General features: G+C 46.3%; 1 protein-coding gene across 6 annotated transcripts in view; it reads right to left on the bottom strand.

Annotated features, from left to right (window-relative positions):
- The window catches only part of TEAD1 (TEA domain transcription factor 1), a 151,963-nt gene that overhangs the window by 7,250 nt on the left and 119,737 nt on the right, over positions 1-24,976 (bottom strand). For 3 of the 6 annotated variants that reach the window (XM_015631112.3, XM_015631108.1, XM_015631110.1), the window contains 7 exons: positions 24,579-24,590; positions 23,172-23,306; positions 22,936-22,982; positions 22,442-22,503; positions 20,397-20,521; positions 11,102-11,275; positions 772-912 (listed from right to left, as the gene is read on the bottom strand). In XM_015631112.3, the coding sequence (XP_015486598.1) occupies positions 772-912; positions 11,102-11,275; positions 20,397-20,521; positions 22,442-22,503; positions 22,936-22,982; positions 23,172-23,306; positions 24,579-24,590 (696 nt within the window). The remainder of the gene's footprint in view (positions 1-771; positions 913-11,101; positions 11,276-20,396; positions 20,522-22,441; positions 22,504-22,935; positions 22,983-23,171; positions 23,307-24,578; positions 24,591-24,976) is intronic. The other 3 variants (XM_015631113.3, XM_015631109.1, XM_015631111.1) reach the window with 1 other exon arrangement.

Raw genomic sequence — 24,976 nt, 5'->3', positions numbered from 1 at the left:
AAAGAGAAAGTGGCTCAGGCACACACTCCTGCTTGCTGACTCCCTGCCCAACCTGTGCAATGCCTTGCTAAAAATGCAAGGGGTCTTAATTATCAAAAATTCTAATATCACTACTTGTCCTCTAACCTGCAAAGTAACAAACTGAATAGACAAGGATTATAAAGTCCCGAACTGAGTAAAAGTGAATTAAGCCAAAAACTGTGGTAAGATGATTTTACAGGAGTTTTGAGGCACCTGTCTGCAAAGGGAATGGCAAAAATAAGCTTATATATTTAGGCTTAGGTGCACACATGCAAACATTGATGTATTGTTGCATGGCTTAATGAGCAATTTGTGAACTACTGCTGGAAGAAAACCAGTCTGATTTAGAGTGCTGAGGGAGGGTAAGGCTGTGACTCCTGGACTTCTGCTCTCCAGCTACCAATTGCTCAGATGGTGGTTTATGAGGATTTTTGGCTTTCTCTAAGCTTGGAATAATGGAAATTATTAAAACCTTTTTTTCTTTTTTTATGGTCACCATGGTTAGAAAACATTAGTTTAAGAAGGACATAAACAGTGACCAGGACATCTGCAAAGGCTCCACCTTCAGCTCTAGGCTAAAATTCCCCCCCAAAAACTGTTTTGCACATGACAGATGTGGGTTTGGGGCTCAGTCCCCAGCTGCAATATCACTGTACAGCAAAGCAACCAGAGACCTGAACACGCCACACAGGTCTGTGCACAGCAAAGGTAAAGAATGACTAAAGGCACATATCCCATCACAAAACCCACCTCTACTTTTTCTACTACTTGCTTTCCAAATGAGCAGACTTTGGTGGAACAGGTGATTGTCATGTTTTCTGAGCTCTCGTACTGACTGGTGACTCCGTAGAACGCTCCTGTATCATCTTGGATGTTGCAGTTTAAGTCAGCCTGTGGGGAAAAAGGAATGCATGGTGAGGATTTGAGTTTTCATTTGACAGTGTGAATAGCATAAGCTGTCACTAGCTCAGCATTCTTTTCAGAAATAAAGTGGGGGAGCTTCATGGTGATGACAGCGACAGCGGAGAAAGTCTGCCAGGGAAGTGGCTGCCTAATTGCTGCAGTAAAAACCTTGGGAAATCAGCAATTTATTCAAACTTTAGACAATAAAAGATGTCCCAGTATTTCTGTGGGCTACAGGTGACGTTCCTGTCTGGCAGATAGCTGATGAAATCCCTGGAGCAAAGGAATGCCCACCTGCGAGGAGCCAGCCCCTCTGAAGTGAACCTGCTCGGCTGAATTTGAGGCGGCAGGGGCAAGCCACCCCACTCTGGAGAGGCCACAGCTCACTTTCTCCTTCTCCTGTCTTAAAGCAATGAAACCCTGATGGCAGAGGGAGCCAGCTGGGAGCACAGGACCGGTCTCTGCTAAGGCTCTGCTGGGCCATATGGCATTGACTGAGCGAAACGCTGGGCCCCACGGAGCGCTCCGACACAGCCGCCAGGCCTCCCGTGCACACACTGCTGGGAGGGCCTGCTGGCCCCCAGCACTTCCCTGCAGCCCCACAAACCACCCAGCTGCCCTGGAGAGGCAGCAGCACAGCCCCAGCCTGGCAGGATCAAGCGAGGAACAGCGCTACCTTCAATTATTCATGCGCCAATCCAAGCCCTGTGCGCAGCAGGAATAATTTGGCCACGCGGGTCACCTGCTGAACGCGGCCTCGCCGGGCCTGCAGCGGCGCTGGAGCTGCTCTGCCACTGCTCCCTGACACCACAGACACGATTTCAAAAGGCCTCTGATGAAAAACACGCTAATAGGGACACAGGAGGGCTCTAGGGACACGCACAGCTGGAGCTGCTGGTTCAGGCATTAGCTCTGCTGACATCTTTGATGCCCAGGGAGAAGGTGGGCAGGGTTTTCCCTTCATGTGGAAATAGCTGATCAGCTACTGCAGCATGACGGCAAAGAATTGCCTGAACTTGAAAGTTACGCCGAGGTTGAGTGTTTTAGCAGGGAAAGGCACTCCTGCAGCTGCTTCACTTGCAAGTCTAGCTCTGCTCGGTTCTGCTCCTAATGTAGAAATGGAACACAAAATGCTTTACAGGACCTCGTGTTTACCCTGAGACTCTATAAAAGCCCTCCTTACAGCTATGCTTACCTGTCCCTGGAAGGGCTCGAGGCCCGAGTGAACGGGGCTTTGAGTAACCAGGGCTAGTGCAGGGGGTGGATTTCTGTGATCTCTGAGGCTCCTTATGACCAAACCATTCTGTGATTCTAGAGCACTCAGCACAGCTCAGAGGTCATTTGTAGCTGCTACTTAATTTTTAACTTGCCAACAACTCATTAATCCTCCTTAGTGTCTGCAGTCCTTAATTGTGGCGCGGCCTTCTGAGGCAATGCTCTGATAACAGCACACACTGAGCCGCTCTGTGCCACAGAGAAGACTCAGGTCTAAGATTACTTGGGGCTGGCTTTGTAAATTAATCAGCGGAGCAGCCTCCTGAGGTTTGCACACAGTGGCACAAACAGCCCCTCAGTCACGTATTTTGCATAAGAGGAAGAAATGTTATCGCTGCTGCACCTTGTTCCTTGCGCCCGCCTCGCGCCAGGTCAGCAGTTAATGTTTAATGTGCATCCAAAGCAGGGCTGTCACAGGGAGCTGGGAGGGATTGTGCAGAGCTGATGGTAAATAAGCAATTTGCCATCACAGCTGGCCTGCAGTCGAAGCAGGGCAAACATCTAAACACGGCAAAGTGCAGCAGCCAGCGCTGCTCCGCCGGAATTCCTGAAGGAGAGGGAATTCTGCTAAGACAACTGCACTGCTGCAGTTAATGACAGTAATAATAGAAGTAATCTCTCAAAATGCAGTTATTCCTGCCGCTACCACAATTGCAGTTTTACTAGGAAAGCATTTTCTTTCCTTTCAAATAGGAGCAAAACATTTAAGAAATCATAACTAAGCCACCCCTCACAATTTCACGTTGTCAAAAATCAGCTGCACAGACCTTGCATTTCGAGCTGCAGTAGCAGATGTTTAGAGTTAAAAAGGGATAACTTTTTATCTGCTGTCTTCTGATTTTGAAGCCTGCTGAAAAAATATTCAATTGTTCTATTTACATGCTGACATTTAACCTGGAGAAGTAGCACATGTGGCCATCTGTCCCCCTGTTGTTCACTCCCACAAGCTCTTCCAGCCCTTGCTGAAATTGCTGGGAGGTCTGTGGACACCAAACATCCAGGCTGGGGCCCGATGCTTCAGTGAGAAACACTTGAAACTATCACTCAGTTGTCATGATTTACTCTGATGCAATCACAACATGGTTGCAAAAGTCCCATGATGATCATACAGATGAGAATTCTCTTCATTTACTTCTTTGCTCTTTGATTTTTTTATTTTTTTTTTTTGAGTCTAGCACACAGTAAAGGTGTTTTCTAGGAAGGACAGAATTCTCTTTGTAAACAGTTTTCATATTCAACTAATTGCTGAGATTGCTGAGAGCTGAAGACTCTTCAAAAAAATCAAACACCAGCATTAAAAAAAATCATAGGAGTTGGCAAGCAAATGCTCTTAAATGAAGGCTTCACCAAAGCCTCTTTTAGTACTGTAACAATTCTTTCTTAAGGACTTAAGAATAATATTATGGCTTAAATAATAAGGGATATGTCTAAACATATACATATGAAAGCTAAATGGTATTTTTCAAAGTGATGAAATTAAAATAAATTTTTTCCTGGTTTTTTTTTTTAAAACAAAAGAATACCTATGTGGCTGTGAGAGCTGTAGATGTGGGAATAAGGTGATGTGTTATAAATGAATGCCCTGGTATTCAGCTTCAGCTCCTTACTACAGTATTGATTCCAAGGCTTGTGTCTACATTTTAGAAGGGATGTTGGAAAATTGGAAAGTGTTCAGCAAAGAGTTACAAGAATGATTTCAGGTCTGGAAAACATCCTTTGTAGTGAATGACTAATGAAACTCCATCGACTTACTTTTTCCAGGGGAAGTTTTTCCACAACCTTGTCATACCCTACAAGTTGCTACATGGGGAAGAGCCTTCTCTTAGATTAAATCTTGCAGAAAGGGGCATTAAAAGGCAGAAAGCTAAAGCTAAGCAGAAGCAAAATGAGAAACAAGGCAGGGGCTGGTAACCCTGATGGCCGTGGAATGCCAGCATAATTCTCAGCTGAGGAGAAATCACCATTACTTGGGGTTTTTTTTAATTAACTGAGCATCTGACAGGGATGGTGTTGTCCAAAGCCAAATATTTCCTAGCCAGGTTCACTGCCTGAGCTACATGACAGGCAGGACTACATAAATATAAAAACAACAAAATTGAAATACAGAGATTTATCCTGTTAGTCTTCTCCTTATAATCTCCTGTTTCAATGATCCTCGTGAAAAAGGTGACCAGAGCCAAGTTGGAGTGCTGCTCGCAGCTCTGGTGTGTTATTTCCATGGTGCTCTGTGTCCAGCTGTTCTCCTGCATGTCAGACACAGGCTGCAAGCCTTCCTGGGCTGAAAAGCAGATTTTCCTCCTGTGCAGCCTCTCAGGCAGCTGTGCTCTGAGCTGCCTGAGCATCTACATACAGATAAATCACTTCTTCAGTGGTGACTTCCAATATATTGGTGTGAGTTCAAGTAGTATGGCATTTCAAACATTATGGGATGATCATATGTGATGAACAGGAGTCTGTTTACTCACTGAATTTTAAACATCAACACAATTTGGGGGGGGGGAGGGAACCTAAAACCACGAATGGAATTTTTAAGGTTTTTTTGCTTTATTTTCAAGAGTAAAACTCTGATTTAAATTTATTTCTGAGCACTGAGTTTTGTATTAGCTGAATGCACTGGGAGGTGGAAGAGGCACTCAGATTTCTGGCACCCTATCTCCAGTGCCAGAACACGATTAAAGCATTAATAAAGCACAGTTTGGCAATGGGTAGCACTGGAAATATTACATATTAAGTGCACCAAGTGTTTGACACACTGGATGGAGAAGTCTCTGCCAGAGTGCTGGAGCTTGCACCTAAAGAGAGATGGCTGCAACCAAAATAAAGAATAAAAATAAATTAACAAACCATCTTCCCATTCCTTTCCCAAGGGCTCTGTGCTGCAGGCAGGGACAGAGGGTAGAGCGCTTGTGTAATAATCACAGCTTTGGCTAAGAAAAAAGCAACTCCAGCAAAAACTGCTGGGAAGAGTCTAAACCCATGGTGCTGAGTAGAAGGAAAACAGCACCTACTGGAAGCAGAGGGATTTGGAGGGGGCCAGAACAGTTTGCACTGGCACTCAGTAGCTAACATTAAGCACATAAGGTCACTTATTAACAGCATTTATGTCTGAGCAGCTGCCGGCTGCGGGGAGGTGAGTTACTCATGTGCCCACACCGTGCCTCCCCTCCTCCTCTCCACAGCTCCAGCAGAGAGCAGTGATTCCAAACTGTGAAGCAATTTTTTCCAGCGGGAGCATCTGGGCCGTTGGCACGTTTGTGTGCAGCTCGGGAACTGTGTCCAGCTCCACCACACTGATGGACAGAGCAAGCTGCTCCGGCCTCCCAGCCCCTTCCAGCAGCATCAGGGGTCCTCCCCAGCTCCCTGGGCCAGGGAAAAGCAAATGGATGTCTGCTTTCTTCCATATCTAATTTGTTTTGCATACATTTGCATGCTGGCCATGGAGCTGTTGGTGCTACGGGCCCCATTTGGGAGCTGCAGATCATCTGCCAGTCAAGCTCTGTGTGTGTGTGTGTGGAGGGAACTCCGAGATTCTGGATTATGCAACAAAAACTACATGTAAAAATGGAAAGAAAGAAGGGAAGGAAGGGAGGGAGGAAAAAAAATAATAAGAAGAAATAAAAAGGCAGTAGCCACAATTGTGTGTGTGTGAATGAAGGGCACAAAGAATCTCTCCACCTTTTAAGACGGCTGGAGGCACATGGGGATAAATTCAGGAGGGGGTGGGAGGAGACCACAGGCACAAGCCATTTCTGAACACTGATTACATGGGTAAATTGTTTGTTCCAGTGTATCACAAAGAGAAGGAGCATTATTTTTCATGCCACAGCTGTTTTGAATAAGAATGGGAATAAACTTAACTATCCTCCTCATGTTACTTACCACTAATTATGGCATATATTTACATCTATAAAACAGTGAAATTTTGGGAGACATAATTTAATGCCCCTTTATTGTGTAGATTCCTTTATTTCCATCCCACATTTGAATTTCAAAAATGTTTAGGACTTCAAAGCATCTTTAAAAGCTTGCCCTAATTATAATATGCATTACTTTCTAAAACTCCTAGTTTGCATTGCAGATTCCTGCAAATAGAGGCATTCATTTTAAACATCAATTAATATCATCCACGCATCTTCAGACGAGTTTGGGTCTTTGTTTCAGAGTTGCAGTGAGCTCTGGCTAAGCTTTCCTCAGTTAGAAGAATAGTTCAAGCTACTGCAAACACTTAAAATTAAGCTGGGGGGTCAGATCCATAGAAAGCCTGACAGGGCCAACATTAATTTGTATCTGTTTTTTTTCCTATGTCACCAATGAGAGAACATCCATCCTCCTTTCAGATACATTTGGTTCCCAAACCTGTCCTGCAGAAATCAGAGTTCAGGCTGGCACAGAGCGTTTGGCAGCGTGACAGACACAAAAGCCCAGCGTGTTATTGCAAGGTGTGCTCACACGAGGATCCCACTGCACAGTGCTGTGGGTTACATGGAAAAGTCATGTAAAATTTGCCTCAAAATCTGCAGTTCAGGGGTTGAGGCAAAACCTGAGAGAGAAATAACAAAGTTACAGCAGCAGAATTTAGTCTAGGAGGCTTAAGAGTATTTAGAATTAGAGAATTTAAGAATAGTAGTGAGCAATCAGTGGGGCTAGCACTGGATAGAACCAATTACAGAAATCAGCACAGGCACCCGGTGTTGATTTAGCTTTTAGACAGGCTGACTGGAACCTAAAGAGCAGAAAACTTTGGGGCTATTCCCAAATCACAAAAACAGTTTAAATACAAACTAACCACCAGGAACACTGTCCATACTCAGATTAAGGTTAGATGGCACAAATCATTCCTGGGTTTTTAACATGGGTTGGGCTTAGCCCCATGAGGTGAGAGAAGCAGGATTGTGCAGTTAACCCTCACCTGGGGAAAAGTTTCCTCTGCAGATATTCTCCAGCCTTCCCAAATTCTGCATCAGTGTTCTAGGACAGCTCTTACATTTATTTAGGAACCTTTATTTTTGTTTTGATTGTATAACCCTGTGATCTCCAGCCTCATATCCCTGTCACACAAACTTCCTGTGCCACACCATTAGGACTTATTTACAATTCCCTCTGTTATTGTAAAAGCCTGTTTCTGTGGCCATTTCCCTGAGCTCTGTGGCTCCCAGTGAGCACCTGGGACAAAGCAGAGGAGCAGAGTCAGGGCACTCCAGTGCAGGACAAGGATCAGGGCATTGCACTGCAGGGAGCAGGGCTGGTTTGAGGTGCTGGAGGAGCAGGAGTCTCTTCCTTTTGTACCTCCTGCACAGAAAAGAGGCCCAGAAGTGTGACACCCAGATGTGTCACCAGGACTGGGGCCAGCTCTTCCATTCCCAGCATCAGGTTGTGTTTCCCATGAGATACAATCTGCATGGAACCAATAAAGCTCTGCAAAGCAAAGCACACTTTGCTTTGTACTCCATCCCGGTGCTGCCTTGCTAAGTCAAGGCCACAGCTGGAAAATGTCTCCTTGCAAGGTCTCAGCCCTTCCCCTCACACTTTTTTTTGTAATCAAACGTTATTACCAAAACCAGGACAACAGGGAAAACTCTGCTGGTGAGCAGCCTGGAGCAGAACTAAATGGGAAAGAGGACAGGAGTATTCTTTCCAGCTACCAGAGCTCAGCTGCTTTCTGCCTTAGTCATCCTCAGCACAAGTACTCATCTGTGGCCTTCCTGTTTCCCAGATACCCATTCCACAGCACCAGTAAAGTCTAAACACAATACCCTTTGTGCTGCCTCCAGTGCCATGCTGACTTGCCTTAACTGCATCTGCAGGGTCACCATCCATCCCTTCTGACACCAAAGGCTCACCTTCACTTCCAAGCTTCTCACCTCATGCCACTCTCCCACTTCCCTTCTCTGGTTTGCCTTGACTCCTCTCACCCAGACCCTGCCTTTCCCCCTCTGATTCTGCTCAGGGTGCTTTCCCACCTGTACTTACTTGCCCAACCAAAATTCACTTTCCTTTCACCCACCAAAATGCCACGGGCACCTCGGCTGCAGCAGCTCCCAGCGCTGAGAATGATGGATGGCACGTGGTAATGAAGGAGGAAGACAACAGAAAGGATGGGGAGGGGGAAATGGGAAAATAAACAGTGAGACAGAATATTGGGACTCAGAAATAACCACACATCATGAACAGAACCTGGGAGGAGGTGAATTAAACAGAGAAGGAGGAGGTAGCAGATGATGAGAGAGTAGGTACTTATTTAGAACAGGATACTTAATTCAGCCAAATTTAATCTATTTTCCTACAAATAAATTTGAGGTTACTCACAGGGTCAAAAACACTGTCAGCAACCTGTGCCAGCTTTTCCCTGGTGAAATTATGACTGCTTAAAACAGCTTTTCAACACTCCCCATAAAAACAGGAATGGCATCTTTTTTTCTGAGGAAATGCCCCGTTGGGGTGAAAGAAATAAAGCACAGTGAGCTGACAGCTTAAGATCTAATTCTCATGACTAATTAGTCAGCTCTCTTCTGTTTCTCCTGTACATATTCCTACATATGTTTAGGACTGGGGGCCACTGGTGTGAAGTTTATTCCTAGAAGAGCACCCATCGTGACTCTTGCAGCACTCAAACACCACCCCAGGCACCTTCTCTCTGCCTCACTCCCTTTATGGGAGAGAAAATCCACTGGTTTATTTCAAGATCAAGCTCAGGAAAGTGTTCTCATCACATTTTTAATGTATAACTCAGAAGGATGTTAGCACTGTATGTTTTTTAATCTCTGAGTTAATACAGCACAAAATTGTATTAAAAGGCCATTATGTTGGAAGGCATGGTGAGGTTAGGAAATGTTGGATTGAGGTTGCCTGCAGATCCTGACTGCTGAACTGTATCTTGTCACAGGCTGTAGCTGCACAGCTGCACACTCACCCTCTGAACACCTACACAACATTTCCTTGTCCTTGCTGCTCGCTGTGGCCCCGTCCCTGTGTCCTGAGCACCACTCAGCCCCTGTGCTGAGCACAGGGTTATACATTTCATAGAGGCTTTTCTCATGGCCTCTTCTAACAGCCCTGAGTCTGATTTGTCACTTGAGGGGAAGGGGTGGCATCAGTCAGTCACAGACGTGGGACTGAGAGTTTAAAGGTGTGCACTGCTTGGAGGAGACAAAGCAGAGAAGGCAGGCACTCCAATTTTCATAGCCAGGAGAACAACACAGACCTCAAAGATCCAAAGAAAGTCTCTACTGGCTTTAGGTACACCTTTGAGCATCCAGCATGCCTGAAAATCAATTTCCACATGGAGAAAAAGCAGAACATACAATACATCAATTACCATATCACCAATCTCTGCTGCGTCCACGTCTAGCATAAAGTCTGAGGCTTATCATCCTCTGTGGGAAATGAGAACAGGCATGTGAGGTGACATTCATTTTTGCCAGTGTGTTTTGCAAATATTTATGACTCAGAGTGGGTTGGTGAGATGATGGTCCTCAGCCCAAGCCTGATTTCACCAGGAAAGGTTTTAGTGGTCACAGACTCTTAACTCTGAGCTCTGCTCCTCTGCAGCCAGATTTCTCCTGCTGTTATGTTTGTCCTGTTCCCACCCCTCAGAATCCTTTTCTGCTGTACTTCATCCCTGTGTTTCCCTGCAGGGTCCTTATCCCAAGTGCTCCTTCTTCCCACTGCCTCCCTCTTTTTGACTCCACCTTCTCACCTGCCTGTTCCAGGCCACTGGTGCCTACTGTGTTTCAGCTCCCACTCCTCTGCTGTCTCCTCTTTCTGCCTCCTTGCTCAGCCAGCCCTCAAATACTTGGTCTACAGCTCCCCATGAATTTCTCAGTGGGTTCTTTCTGCAGCCCAGCACAGCTGCTGCTCAGTGGCTTAGTCCTTCTACATCCAGATCTGAGAAAAAAAAGTTTCCCTCATTCCAGTTTCCACTCCTAAATCTGGTGCCACAGAAGCTCTTGGAAAGATAGGAAGTCTGGGGGATTTATAAGGTGCAGAGCATTTCAAATCCCATAGATAAACACCAGGAAATCTGATCATAAGCAGTGGTTCCAGATCAACCTTTTCTGGTTTCAGCCTCAACCTGTCCACCCTGTAATTAAACCCTGAATTGAAGTTTTACAAGAAAAAAATGAAATGCTTAGATGATAACTGCTGCTATGAAAATGAGTACACCACAAAAAAAGTGCCCAAATGAATTAGTGAGTGTAAAAAGCTTTAGTATGAGCATGAGGCTCAGCCTGCAGATTCGCTGATCCTTTTGGATGAACCTTTTAATGGTTTAGTGGTGGACTTAGCTGATGGTTGTACTCAATGATCTTAGAGGCCTTTTCCAGCCTAAGTGATTTTATCATGTCGTGATTATGTTGCTAACAGGAGATTTTACAAATACATTAAGACAAACCAGGCTTGTCAGTGACATTTCTCATCACTAGATTGGTACACAGCGTCCCAGCCCTCCATTCAAATGACTTTTTCACCCTTGCTCTGAATGAGTTATGGACCAGAGAAACAGAAAGGCAAGCAGAAAGCAAATGTGCTTCAGGAAAACCCCAGGCACCCTCCTGGGCTCGCAGCTGTCCCAGCTCCAGTCCTGCTCGCTCCTCTCTGTGCAGGCTCGGGCTCACACCAGGACTGACCCTTCCTCGCAGCCCTGGGCAGAGGCTGCAGCTGGCAATCACCCAGGAGCAGCTTCCATTCCCCTGCCTTTCCTGGGACCACTCGATGGCAGTTCCCATCTCCAAGCAGGGCTCTGGGTACCTGCTGGCAGGCAGAGCTGGGGCACACCTGCCCTGGCTCCTGGCAGCTGTCAGTGCACACAGCCCTGCAGCCGTGCCCGACAGCACAGAGCATTTCCACAGTGCCCCAAACACCTCCTGGGCAGGAGAGGCGCTCCCCAGCACACCTTACTCACCCAGAATTTTACCAGGAAGAAAGCATTCTGAGGCCCCTTCCCAAAGAGCTCCTTCAGGCCGCCCTTCTTCTCGGGGAATTTGTCGTAGATCTGGCGAATGTCCACCGACTCGAGCAAGGGGTCGCTGTAAGAATGGTTGGCGTGTCCGATGTGCACGAAGAGGTGTTTATTGTACTGCAAGGGAGAAACAGGAGAGTCAGCGCTGTGGGAGGAGAGCAGAGGCTCCTTAGGGCAGGGGGCTGTGCTGAGATGGATTAAATGACACTCCTGGGACTCCTGGGATTCTCTGCACTACGGTTTCCATGAACAACTTCACTGCTTGTGTCACAGGCCCTTGTGAGCAAGGCTCAACATCAAAAACAACCCCCTGTGTCCCAAAGCACGGGCCTCTGCAAGGGGGTGATCTACACTGCAAGACCCAGGGGCAGCACGGCCATAAAGAGCCCTTCACGGGCACAAAGAGATGAATGTGCTCAGGAGGAAAGCCTATTTTTGCTCCTCTAAACAATGCCTTTTAATGTTCTGTGCCGTCCTCAGAGCCTGAATTTCTGTTCGTGCCACAGAGCCCACTCGTGCATGTAAGGCCCCAAACCTCTCTCTGCAGCACACCTCAGCCACAGGAGATGGAAGAGTTTCCTCCAAATGCAGGACTACAGTAACAAGGCCAGTGCCTCTGTGCTGCTGTGCCTACAGACATTGTCCTCCCACCATTTCCACCCATGGAATATTGAAGAGCCCAACTTCTCCCCCTTCCCTCGGGAGCCAGCTCTGTAGGTGAGCATCCCTGCCAAAACACATCCAGCTTCAATCTTCTATTTCTTAACTCCATCCCATCCCACCTCATCAGAATCACAGCAACCACCTGGGCAGTGCCTCTCCTGCCTGGGGGAAACCCTTGGCCCAGTGAAATCCACTCCAAAGGAGTCTGAACACCATCTTTTAGGGGCTGCCATTCCTCCGAGAGAACCTTTCAGCACCAACACGAAAGAGGGAGGATGAGCACACCAAAGACCCTCCACCAGTCAATCAGCACCTCCCAGGGTGATGAGAGCAGAGTGAAGGAGCTCCAGAGTGGCAGGATTAAACACTGGGGGCTTTCACCACGCAGATCACAAAACATTTTGCTAACTCAGTTAAGGGAAAGCTGATATGCAGTCAATGAACACTAGAGAACCCTGTCACACTGAACAGATGCTGTATATAAGGGGCAATTCCCAAAAGCTAGGCACAAATAAAATATTTAAAAAGCCAAAGCAAACCTCATTTAAGCTGTTTTGTTTACAATGTACCTGCTGAATGAACAAATTGAAGTGACAAATCTAAATGAATTGGGCAACCACTCAGAGCCTTCCTTCAGCGTGAGCAGAGTCTTCCCTAGCAGATGTCCAAAACTCTGGGGAAAAGGAAATGGACTGGCTAGATTTCTGCACTTAGGAAATGAAATTGAAATCTATTAAAAAAATCATCTAGCACAGTGAAATCTGAATTTAGAACCAGAGAACACTCATCTGGGTATGGGGCCAAAAATGAGATACAGCCTGTGATTTTCTGCAGGGTTGTATTCCTTTCTAAATTTTGTGGAAGGAAAAAGGAAAACATAACATCTTATTAAGGCATTTCCACAAGCAGAAAGAATTTGGGGATTGTTTCCTCTCAGTCCTCTCTGCTGGAGTTGTTTCAGGTTGTACAAATAACATTTGCCACATTTTTATGGAAACAGAATCGAGGGCTCAGATTCTCCTGTGAATTGTCCTCCTCCCCAAAGGGGTGTCTCTCTCTCCCAGCCCAAAGATGGTTGTGGAGGGAAGGGGGAAGGGAGAGCTGTGTTTTACAGTTTGGCCCCTGCAATCTCCCAGGACAATTCACACACTGTACTTTATTCTGCAGCCCAGGCAAACACACAAACTGCTCAGGATCCAAGCGGCAGCAAAAGCAAGCGCATTTCTAGGGGCACGGAGCATGAAGTCTTAATACTCTTTAAATATAAAAGCAGAGTTGGAGGCAGCTGCAAAGCTGCCACAGTTGTCTGCAGAGCTCGCCAAAGCACCAGATGCTGCTGCAGCAAAATTTCTGAGCGGGTACAGTAGGACAGATGGTATGACATCACCTGACAACATTCTTAGGACAGAAATGTTTATTTTGATATTGCAATGTGTGATTATTTTCTCCTTATGTTGCTGCAATTCCTATGCTAAGTACAATCATTACTGGGCTAATTAGACGTGGCATATTTCTGCGAACTAACAAACGATAATGCAATATTGGAGCAGGGTAAATGGACACAGAAATGATCCCCATCGGTCTGAGACAAACACGCCCCACGACAGCAACTGATGCATAGATAAAGGCAAAGGAGCAAAGTTTTCTGCCTGTGTTTGTGAGCCCATTAGTGTCTGAAAAGCTTAAAAACATCCTCATTATATTGAGCCTTCACTGTTGATTTAGACTGAGTATTCCAGAGACACTGAAGTACATTAGTTGCTGAGGAATTCACTCTGCAGCATCGAAAGGATTTGCATCTGGCATGGGGGCAGTAATGTGCTTTAGGTGCCATAAACCATCACAAGTCAAATCCTGTATTTTCTAAGTGCACAAGTGCACAAAAACAGGAAGAACATTGGCAACTCTGACTCTTGTGTGTGCATTACACGACATGCCCTGGAGATGGCCGCCTCTTAAAGCTGAGCTCCTTCCCTTAGAAAAATTCTAGCTATCCAAAGAATGCAGTAAAGCCATGAAATATGACTGTTGTCAAATAATACCGGGAGAAAAATTATAATCCACTTAGGGATTGAAAAGAACCGAGACAAATTGCCAATGGCAGGGGATGCAAGCGTTTAAGCTGGTGCAGAACAAAGACAAACCACCTACATCTGCTTTATCAGCCAGCACGCAGATTTGCAGCAGCTCCTCACCAGTTCTGCACTCGTGTTGTGGCACAGCCACACAGATCAGCACATGGGGGGGCCATGGCTCCCCATGCTCAGGGGATGCAGGTGCTAAGCAAGGTGGAAGGCAGGTGGCCTGGGAGGGGCAGCTGTTTCTGTGGGAATGCACCCTCAGTGCAAGGCTGCTGCCGTGATTTCACCCTCCCACATCCCCCTGGAGTCACTGGATGTGCTCCTGGGGGAAGGAGCCAGGTGGGGCAGGAACCCAGGCACTGGTGTATCAGCAGTCTGTGTGCAGCTCTAACCCAAACCCTGCCCAGCCTCAGCCAGCCCTGCTGCCTCGCCGTATCTCATAAATCTGAAACTCTTTAATTTCCTGCTGATGGAAGAAAATCACTTGGTCTGCCAACAAGTTTTCTTATTCCTACCGAAACACTAGTAACTGAATATTTAATTCCTGCTGCTGTTGTCCTCCACTGAAGCAGACTGGGAGTTACAGACATGACATTTTAATGCTATAAGTGGAGTCTGGACCAAGTCCTGTTGTTAAGGTTTTTAACACTTTCCTGTGAAATGCTAAGTGAACTTTGTGTGCTGTGATACAGCTGTGGGGGCAACCTGGCCTTTCATGGACCTCCCTGCCTTCAGCTCCTGCCTGGATCTGCTCAGGGATTGAATCAGAGATGCCAAGCAAAAGGGGATTTATGGTTGCAGAAGTGGAGAGGCAGGTGATGAGGGAGGGCAGTTCCCTGGCACTCAAGGGTCACCCAGCACTGCCCAGCACTGCCCACAGCAGTCCCAGCGTGAAACTGGGACTTGCTGGTTGGGCAAGGTGCTTACACAACGTTTCCATCAGCTCTCCTGCAACACCAAAGATGCATCTTTCAGTTCTGGCCTGTCTGATTCAAGACCCTGCAGTCCCAGTTCCAGAAGTGCTGAGTGCTCAGATGGGAAAATTACTCCTGACTATAGGAAGCTCTCAATAACATTAAGTATTCTGCAAAATCAAGCTCATGACAAATCAAAGGGGACCCTCAAAATCAGTGTCCCATTCATTCTTTTGCACCTGAACTTCTTGGTTTGTCAATTGTGAGTAATAATGCTCCTTCATCCAAAAAGACTGCACTAGCACATCTGTGAAATGCAAATGGAGGCAGTTATTAATTCCATTTGGAAGGGAGGTTAGACAGTGCACAGCGAGCAGGGCACGGGGCCACGCGTTTCAACAGCACAAGAAAACAAACTACTGAATAGTTGCTTATCAAAGAAGGGCCATCTACATCTCCCCTGAATGCAGCACAGGAACAAATAAACACGTGAGCACGTCATTATCTGCTCTCTGCAGAGCAGAGCGTGGGGATATCTCCTGGGCTGGGAGAGCCTGGCTCCACAGGCAGGTTCTGGGGAGGCTGCAGGGGCAGGGGAAGCTCTTGGGGGAGTTGGGGAGATGCAGGGCACAGGCACAGCCAGGTTCAAAGCCCTTGGGGCGAGCCAGGACGGGTGTTTGGGGCAGGCAGAGGGGAACTCACAGCCCCAGCCTGCCCCATCCCAGTGCCACGGGTGCCCTGCGCTTCCAGTTGGGCTGGGAAATCCCGAGGGAAGGAGGAGAGCCCAGGAAGGCAGCAGAGAGCACAGGCAGGCCCCAGCTGCCTTTCCAGCTTTGGGGGAGAAATGGAGCTGCTCTCCCAGCACACCCAGCCACGCTGTGGCCCAGCAGCCTCCCTGGAAAGTCGGTGTCCTGCTGGGGAAGCTGGCCTGGCGTTTCCAACACAGCTCCACGGAATCCTGCTGCCTGGGAAGGCTGCCCAAGGATCCCCAGCCGGGGCTCTGTCAATACTGCACCTCCTGAAAACGCTTTCTTGGGACTCCTAACTCTGGGCACTGGAAAATGAACATCTCCCAGAGAACCACATTTGCACCCCAGGGCCAACACACAGCTCTCCAGCACAGCAGAACACAGGAGCCTTGTGTTTAGCAAAACTTCTCCTGATTCCAGATTAAAATGACCTCAAATCCTGAGCCTGTGGCTCCGAGACATTCATCCTAACCTGAGTTTGTTAGAGGCACTAAACCAAGGACTTCCCTGTGAGAGAAATGCTGGACTGCTTTTTATGCTGTGTACAGGGAGTACAGAAAGCATAAACAATCCTTGCAACAATGGATATTGTTCAAGGATGGAGGGCTTCTTTTGAAAAGATCTCATTTATTTTTCATCACTTAGGTGGTTTGATTAACTTTGGTGAATTTTACTGCATTTGGCTAATGATGGCAGGCTGTTTTTATGGCCCTTGAGCAATCGCTTTCCCTTTCTGGTTCTCAGGCACAATTCTCCCCGGGCTCACAAAGTCCTTTTACAACAACAATAAAACCTGAATTAAAACATAAAGAATGTTTTATTTCTTCACCACTTTTTAAAATACATTTTGGAATCTGGACCTAACTCAATCTGACAGTTTGGATGGGTGGACTAATACTGAAAATGCCCATCAGCCATGTTCTTTACAGCCCTATATAGATATTTTAAATGTAAAGCTGTCTGAAGTGCTCACAATTTAAATAAATGTGACAGCAAGAGTGAGAAACCTCAAAAAGGAAGAGAAGAAACAGGTTTTTTTGCTGGGTGGTGATAGGGCCTTTTCCTCTGACTGAAAATCAAGCTTGAGTCTATATATACATATAAGATTTTGAATTATTGAATTTTAATTATTCAGATTATTCTCATTTCAGTTATAGTCTTTGAATTTTATACCTGCTTGTGTAGCAGTCAGTCAGATCCTTTATAGCCTGCTTGCATGCTCAGTTTATATTTGTTAGGGAAGATGGGATTGCTTGGTTTAAGCATTTGTCCTGAAGTTTCACAGAACCACTACAATAAAAATGGAAAGCCCCCATTAAGGAAAACCTGTCTTGGAAGCAACAGATGGGCACAAAAACTGCTCCATCTGCTGAGAACAGAGTTATATAGGGCAGGCAATAATCAAAGGTAACTGAAATGCTGCTGCTGGGACCTGCAAGGGAAACTTCCATGCACCATTTAGGAACTGCACTTCAGCACAAAATACCACAAAAGGAAAATACAGCTTGACATTTGTAAGCTGAATTGATTTCCATGTAAAGGAGGAGCAGTTTTCCCATCCTCAGCTGCAGAGTCAGTGTTCCAATATTTTGCAACTGTGCCATCTTGTGTTCCCCAGACTATCTTCTGCCATGCAGAGTTACAGAGAGGGCTGATTATTGTTTCCTCTCTCTATTTTTCTCTTTTGCAACTGGAACAATTTTGTGTCTAGACAAGGAAAAAGATCAACAGCTGTCCACAAGTGAGAGGACTCTATGGAGCAGATTTCCAGCCCTCCAGAATTCCCACTCTAAACTAAACCACTAAACTGCCTGGAACTCTGCTTTTTTGGGTTTTTTAGGATTTTTTTGTACTTTTAAACACCAATTAGCATTGGAAGAGCCACAGAAATGCTGAAGGCCCCACTCCTACCAGGAATTCCCTGTGGGTGGACATTTGTGGCCATGCAGAGCCCTCTGCAGGCCCTGGGAGTCACCAGGGCTGGCAAACCTCAATTTCTAATTTCTGTACAGGGACAGGGACTGTATAGCCCTGCCAGGATCAAGTCCTGTCCTCAGACCCCGTGCCAAACACACCTTTTCCAATAAAGCTCTTTCAATAACTTCCAGGTCACATTTTAAGGTGGAATTGGCCTACTTGCCTCTACTACTGTGAGGCTTTCTGGCCTGATTTTGTGTTGGGGGAGAGGGAGGAAGGGTCACCTCTCTTTAAGGAAATGTTGGAAGCACATTTGGTGAAGATAATATTTTATGTAAGTTCCTGTGAAAAACCAGCAATGTAATGAATATATAACTGTCCCTTTTTCAGAAGAGACAGGAGAACTCCTACACATCTCTCCTGCAGCAGCACAATAAATACATTCATTTTTGAGGTCAGCAAAGGCACAGAGATGCTGCAATCACAGCACGTGCCCACAGGACTTCACGTGCACATTGTGCAAACACACTCACCTCACCTGCCTGGCTGATTTTATTTGGAAAGTAATAAAAGCCCGTCCTTCCTCTGCTGTGCAAACCCTAGCTGCAATAAAACATCTCAGCCACACAATGAAGGTGTGCAAAGCTGCAGGCAGAATTCACATTTTCTGCAGTGGCACCAGGGGAGGCTGGGGCTTTGCTGCAGTTCCAAGGAGAGCTCCTGGTGCTGGTTGGAGAGGTCTGAGCACTGCAGACAGGGCAGGCTGGCAGGAGACACCAGTGCCTCTCCAGAAAACATCCTTCTCCCTTTGCCCTGGGAACTGGCCACGCTGCCTTGGGTTTGTTTTCCAATGCCCTTTCAATGCCAGATAACCAAATTTACTTAATTCAATGCAAGCAACACTTCTGCTTTTCCTGCCTCCCCTTTCCCAGGCAGTGATGGCCCCACAGAGCCATCCTTGGTCCCCATGGCACTGTCTGGGTGCTGCAGGCTGTCCCCATGCACAGCACTGCCCCACTTGGATACAAGGATGAACTAAACTGGGAACTGGCTTTCCCTAGAGCCTCAGTTTTGCAGTTACAGCACATGAGTAATTGCTGTTTTTAAAACAAGTCTGGGTAGTTTGATGCTCTTGCTTGTCCTGTAAACCCTCCTGCATTTGAAAGGTGGGCTTCTCAGCAGCCTTCTTGCAAGCTGGGACAAGACACAGGGGGCCTCTGCACTCTCAGGAATTTCAAATAATATTAGTTCACTCCAAAGAAGGCTTCACAGTACTTGTGGGGCCACCCTGGGTATCCATGCTTCCACCCAGAGTCTCTCCCTGCAATGCCAAAGCTACTCGCTCGCTCAGCTTTGACACAAAACCCCACAGAGGCAATACACCATGTTAGTTTTGTGCACAGATTTTTGTTATAAAAACCTAAGGAAAAGGGGTAATTAGGTGGCAGAACAGCCAAGGAGCCTGCACAGAAATGAGACTTCATTCACACACAGACAGCAAGGCTGAGCCTCACGTGGCCACATCCTGTTTTCCTGGTAGCCTGGAGCACACACAGACACACAGACACACACACAGACACACAGACACACAGACACACAGACACACAGACACAGATCCTGGCATGGGGCAGGGAGGACAGAGCCCATAAATCAGCAGGACACCTTGCACAGGGTCAGCAGGGGCTGGGCAGTCTGTGCCTGGACAAGGGTGACTGCCAGGGAAACACGGATGCCGTGCTCTGGCAGTGGGAATCCAAAGTGCTGCTGGATGGACTCGGGGCTGGGGGTGGAGGAGGTGTCCAGAGGGGTCTGGGGACACCAAGGTGAAGCCCACCAGAGCCAGGATTGCCATGAGACCGTGGGAAGGCAAAGGGATTGCAGGAAGCAGGAATGCCCAGCAGTCAGCTCAGCACTGAGAGAACCATCCGTGCATTTCCTGCAGCTCAGGGCTAACTCAGCCTCCAAGTGTGATGTGGCTGGGGTATGAACAGCTGAGAAACACTGCACTTTCACAGGGATTTCACTCTGCCAGCAGCATTCCTCTGTTGGAAGGTTTCTGGGCTATGTCTCCAATCCCCAATTGTGCAGGGTAAACACTCCTAGGATAACACCCCTGGCCAGAGCACATAAATGCTATGGTTTCCAGTGCTGGATTATAAAAAGAAAATGATAGCTTCTCTCTTCTCCAGGCTACTGTATTTTATCAGGAATCTGAACAAGAATGGGCTGTCCATATCACCCATTCAGGAGAGTATTTGCTTTTCAGAAATTATCTCGGAAAAAATTCTCAGGTTTGAGTTGAAAGAAGTTCTTTCAATTTATTTGTGGTGCAGCAGAATCAGTGCTAGGAGACAAATGCTCATGGTAAATATATGGTGATTGATGTCAAGGTTCAAGGCTTACTGGAGTAAATGAAACATTACAGCCAACTTCAGAAACTGCCCTTGCAGGTATAGTATGCAGCCTGAGAATTAAAAGAAAATTAAAATATTCATAAAAACCAAAAATCCAGTATGCAATATGCACACTTTCTGTGCGAGTCCCTAATTTTGTTTTGGTTAGGAAACAGATTAGGCTTCAACTTAGAGTTCAAGCACTGAATTCTTGCCAAGAACACAATGCAATTTGGTACACCTGCTAAACTAGGTCAGCAGCGAGGCAGAGCAAACCCTGCCTGAGCTCACAGAGGCCTCTCACTGCTGCAGATGGGGAAAAAGAGGGCAAGAAAGGCAAATCCAGCCCTGGGGTGAAAGGAACATTGCTCAGAGCAGCAGTGAGCACAGACACCTGCTGCAAGGCATGCCCAGAGGGTGGGGAGCGAAGGGGAAAAGCTGCAGATCAGCAGCAAAGGAGCAAAGCTGAGGATCAGTGGACAGCAGGGCAATAATAAATATAAAAATAAGTAAATACTTACTGATTCAGGATCTCTCTGCTGCTCAAGGAAAGCCGAAAACTCCACCAGCCTGAGCTTGGTCGTACCAATGGATCGGCCCTGCCACGCAGGGACTGAGGGAGCTGGAGCTGATGTGGGCTCAAAGCCTGGAACAGAGGAAACAACTTCATCAAGGAGCTGACACATTTCCCCAGCCTGTATTTTCTCAATTAAATGTAACTGGGAGTTATGCACGTAGCCCTTGGATATTTGTATTAATTTTAGCAAGCGATTAACTCAGGATGAGCTGAAATTGGAAAAAATCAGGCCAGTATGTAGAAAAAGAGGTGCCCAGCAATCTAGTAATGGCAGGAAGAAAAGATCTACTTTGTTTCCTTGGGGCTGTAACTCACTGTAGAATTTTTGTTTGAATTATATACTAGATTACAGAGATTTCTAGAGACTTCACCTGGACCTACAGCTGCACCCCTCCTTGGAAACTGGCATCAAGACTCCCAGGAGACATTACTGCCTTGGGAGGGAAGAGAACTGAATTTCTGGCTCCTAATGTGCCACAGGCTGCAAGTAAATCACCCCTCTTTGTGCCTATTTCTTCTGCCACTCTCAATTCCCCTCTCCTATTTAGAGTACAAGCTTTCCAAGGCAGGCTCTGTCTCTTACTATGTATTTGCACATTGGGTCTCGACTTCTTTTGGAGCTTTTAGGCATCATTATGCTACAGCTAATAATAAATAATTACTGTAGAGAGCTGAGTCATACCCTAAAAAGAAGAAAAAAAAAAGGTTTTAAATTGATAATAAAGAGAGAATGACATGGTCTAGATAGAGAAGGGATCTTAAGCACCCTCTCTAATTCACCTCAAGAGAAGGAATAAATGCTATCTCTTGGTCCTCATTGCAGAAAATTGGGTGAGAAGGAAAGAAAACTGTAAAAGAAGAGGAAAAGGCAGCAGCTCAAAGGCAAAACTCATCCTGGGAGAGACACAGGCACAAGGAAGGCAGGGGGGAGGCACCAAAGGTACGAGAACAAAGATTATCCTGAGCAAGGCTGAGAAGCAGGGAGAGGTCAGAGGCAGTGTGTGTCCATATCCCATAATGAGAATGTGGTACCTGACCCCAAACCCCAAATTTGGGCATTGAAGGTGTGAGACTTGTGCAAAACAGGGAATTCCAAATGTCACTGGCTACACATGAACAGGAATTCCAATGAAGCAAAAACTCATGCACGAGTTTTGTCTGATTTAGAAATACTAATATTCCTATTCTGAGAGAAAATACCTGACTTAGAAAATAATGTTATAAATTAGGGATCTCAAGAAAAGGGCATTCTCATGAATGCAGAAAAATAGCTTTAATTGAAAGCATTAAATAGCAGCAAGTTAGAAAATCATAAAGAATGGGGTAAGAGTCAAAACCTTGCAGCACAAAGTCAGAAGCATTGGGATCTTTTGGCAAGGGAGATGTAACATGAGAAATCATCTGCCAAGAAATAATGGCCTTTCCTGAAATCAAGCATGGAAGGAACCTGGGAAAAGGAGCAGGGAATGAGCCATGGGATCAATTTGAGCAATGGAATTTGGAATAAAATTAGGTACTTATCAAAGTGGCACCAGGCAAAGCAGGACCTTCAGGAGGGGATGAGTTATAAACAACCTGATACACAGAGAAGTTTTATACTTAATGCTAAACATACATGATTTTAGAAGGGGTTTTAGGCTCAGTTTAAAACAAATTAAGGTGTATTCTTGTTACCTAGCTATTCTAAAAGAAACATTCATCCTATTGCTCATTTTTTACAGTAATTCCTACAATACAGAGCGCTGACTGGAAATTACACATCACAGGTCCTTGCATATGCATTAGTGCTTTCTACCTAAAAAAACCCCAAACACAATGAGTTTCCCTAAGATATAATCAGATAATAACAGGACGCTGGGATTGCTGTTTCCTTTGACTGGAGGGAACGTGAGATCCCGAGCAGTGGCTCTGCCCAGGTCACAAGTTAATCCATCACATTCAGTACAAAATTCAAGTATTTTTAAGGCAGGGGATAAATGGGAGAATTACCTGAAATGGGAGCTGTGACTGATGGCTGTATAGGATAGGCCTGCTGAACGAATGGCTTGACGCTGGAATAAAGAGGTGCACAAAAATCACACGCCTGTGCCACCCACAGGAAATTCCATCAGACTCAGAACAGGAAAATAGGTGGCTGCTGACCTTTACCCACGTCCTTGCAGGGCACATTTAACAGACAGACAGCCCAGAGGGAACAGAGGGGATGGGAATTACACCCAGGGATGGGCAGGAAATCACACCCAGAGGACACCAAAGCAGGGGACACAAGGGAAGGTGCCCATCCGCTATTCAGCCTCAGTTGGAGGTTTGGGATCCCACTTCTTGAATGTGACTTCACATCACTCTAAAGACCTTTTCTTTCCCTAAAATTATCTTTACCTCCTTTTTAGAAAAATCTGCAAGTTGTCACTTGCCCAGCCTCAGAGTGCACGAGCCACCCTTGGCAGTGCACAGAGAAACACGTCTGAATTCTCAGAACTTACTCTTGTGAGGATCCAGGCTGCCCCGTTTGGATCATCCCCGGCCAAAACTGCAAGAGGAAAAAACAAACAAACAGGCCCACAGTTGTTCCCTTTGTTGGAAGAACTTTGGGTATTTTTGAACAAGCACAATTCCCTTTTGCAAGCCCAAATCAAGGCATTAATCCATTCATCCCATCTTAGTTCCCCACTGAAGGCTGTCAGGGAGTGCAGGGATGTTTTTGGGGCTGATGACTTACCCCAGGTGCCCCAGGAAATGTAGGACGGGGAATTCCTGGCAGGCCCAGCTTGTTGTGAATAGCAGTAGCTGAGACTATCTGAGCTGATGACATTGCTGCCATGTGCTGGAGAGCTTTGTCCTTTGCTGTCTGATCCTTTAACATGACAATTACACGGAGTCTTAAAACACTTGGCACAACAAATGACGTTCAATAACTGCAGCTACAAGCACGTAACTAAAAACTGGAAAAGCCACACAGAAAATGCAAAAATAGCAAATCATGCAGGAAAAAAAATAAATAAATAAAAAGTACAGCACGGAGGCTAACACTCCAACTACCTCAAGGCAAAACCTCCTCTCAGACATGCATGGGAGACCTGAATTCTCACAGTCTGCTCTGCCAACACACAGGAAGCTCTGGGAGAGCAAACTGCTGCCCACTTGTTTATCTGGGCAAATTGTGATTTTAAATCAGGCTGGGCTAAACAGGGTGTGCTCCTGAGGATGGGAATTACACCCAGGGATGGGCAGGAAATCACACCCAGAGGACACCGAAGCAGGGGACACAAGGGAAGGTGCCCATCCACTATTCAGCCTCAGTTTGGAGGTTTGGGATCCCAGGACTGGGAGCACTGGGATTTGAGCTCTGCCATTCCCATCTAAGAGCAGCTTAGAACGAGAACACGGAACTGCAAACAGGGACAGAGCTTTCTCCGTGCTTGGAGACATTTTGGATTCAGCTTTACGACAAAGTTAGGTCACAAACATGTGGAGGATGTTTTAAATGTTCAGTTGTGGTGTTTTACTGGTTTACAGTGTTCCCACAGAAAGCCATCAGCCATAAAATTCCTGCTTTTTTCGAGCACACAGGAATGAGTTTAGGAAAAGGTGGGTTGTTATCAGTTACTTGTATTAGAGCAGCACTTGGAGTCCCAGCCACTGCCAGTCAGGTCTGCTCACAGGACAGGAAGGGAGAACCTCTTAATGCAACAGAGTTAACCAGGGGGATGTCTCAGGTCAGGGAAAATGAGTGAACACAGACTGTTACAGGCTGCTAAAGCAGGGTTCCTCATCCAGGAGTGCTGGATTGATGAGCACCAACACTTAGGTGTGCCACTTGGAATGAGGGAACACAAGCAGTATTAGGCAAGGATGTTTTCTTGGGGGGGGGGATTTTTTCTGGTTTTATTTTACAAGCAAAGTAGCAAGCATGCCAGCAAGAGGTGCATGCTCTTATTTATGATACATGACTTTGCACATATGCCCCCTCTAAAGCTGGTATGTAGTAGTACTATAGGTGAGCACTTTCCTCCTTTCAATAGCTCCTTTAGAAACAGCACAGGCTGAAAGTACAGGAAAAGCTAGCCAAAAAACTCTGCCAAGCACAGCTAAGGTACATAATACTTGGTTTAGTCAAAATACTTACCATGCTTGTTACCTGGATACAACAACAAACAGTTTATTAAAATGCTTGTGTAGAATAGCAGACTCTTAGCAAAATATGAACAAAATAGTAAGAGACAAAGGAAGAGCAGTTTGCTCAGCATTAAATATCAACTTTAAACAAACACATTATTTTCACCCAGGGTCTGATTCATTAAAAGGAGGGGGAAAAAGGATTAAAAAACCCAAAAACCCTGGGGAGAAACAACCCCCAGCTCGCTGTGTGAAAGCCGTGGATACTGAAAGAGAGGGATTGCTGCTGAGTGTGTTTCCCTGAGCTGTGCAAGGAGCCCCTGTGGGAAACAGCCTGGAGAGCAGCAGGTGGAGTAGGGCAGGAGCTGCTCCAGCATCATTCCCTGTGCTGGGGGACATCCCTGTGCT

The sequence above is a fragment of the Parus major genome, chromosome 5 (genome assembly GCF_001522545.3).
Source record: "Parus major isolate Abel chromosome 5, Parus_major1.1, whole genome shotgun sequence".
Lineage (NCBI taxonomy): Eukaryota > Metazoa > Chordata > Aves > Passeriformes > Paridae > Parus > Parus major.
This window is presented reverse-complemented; position numbering and strand designations above follow the sequence as displayed.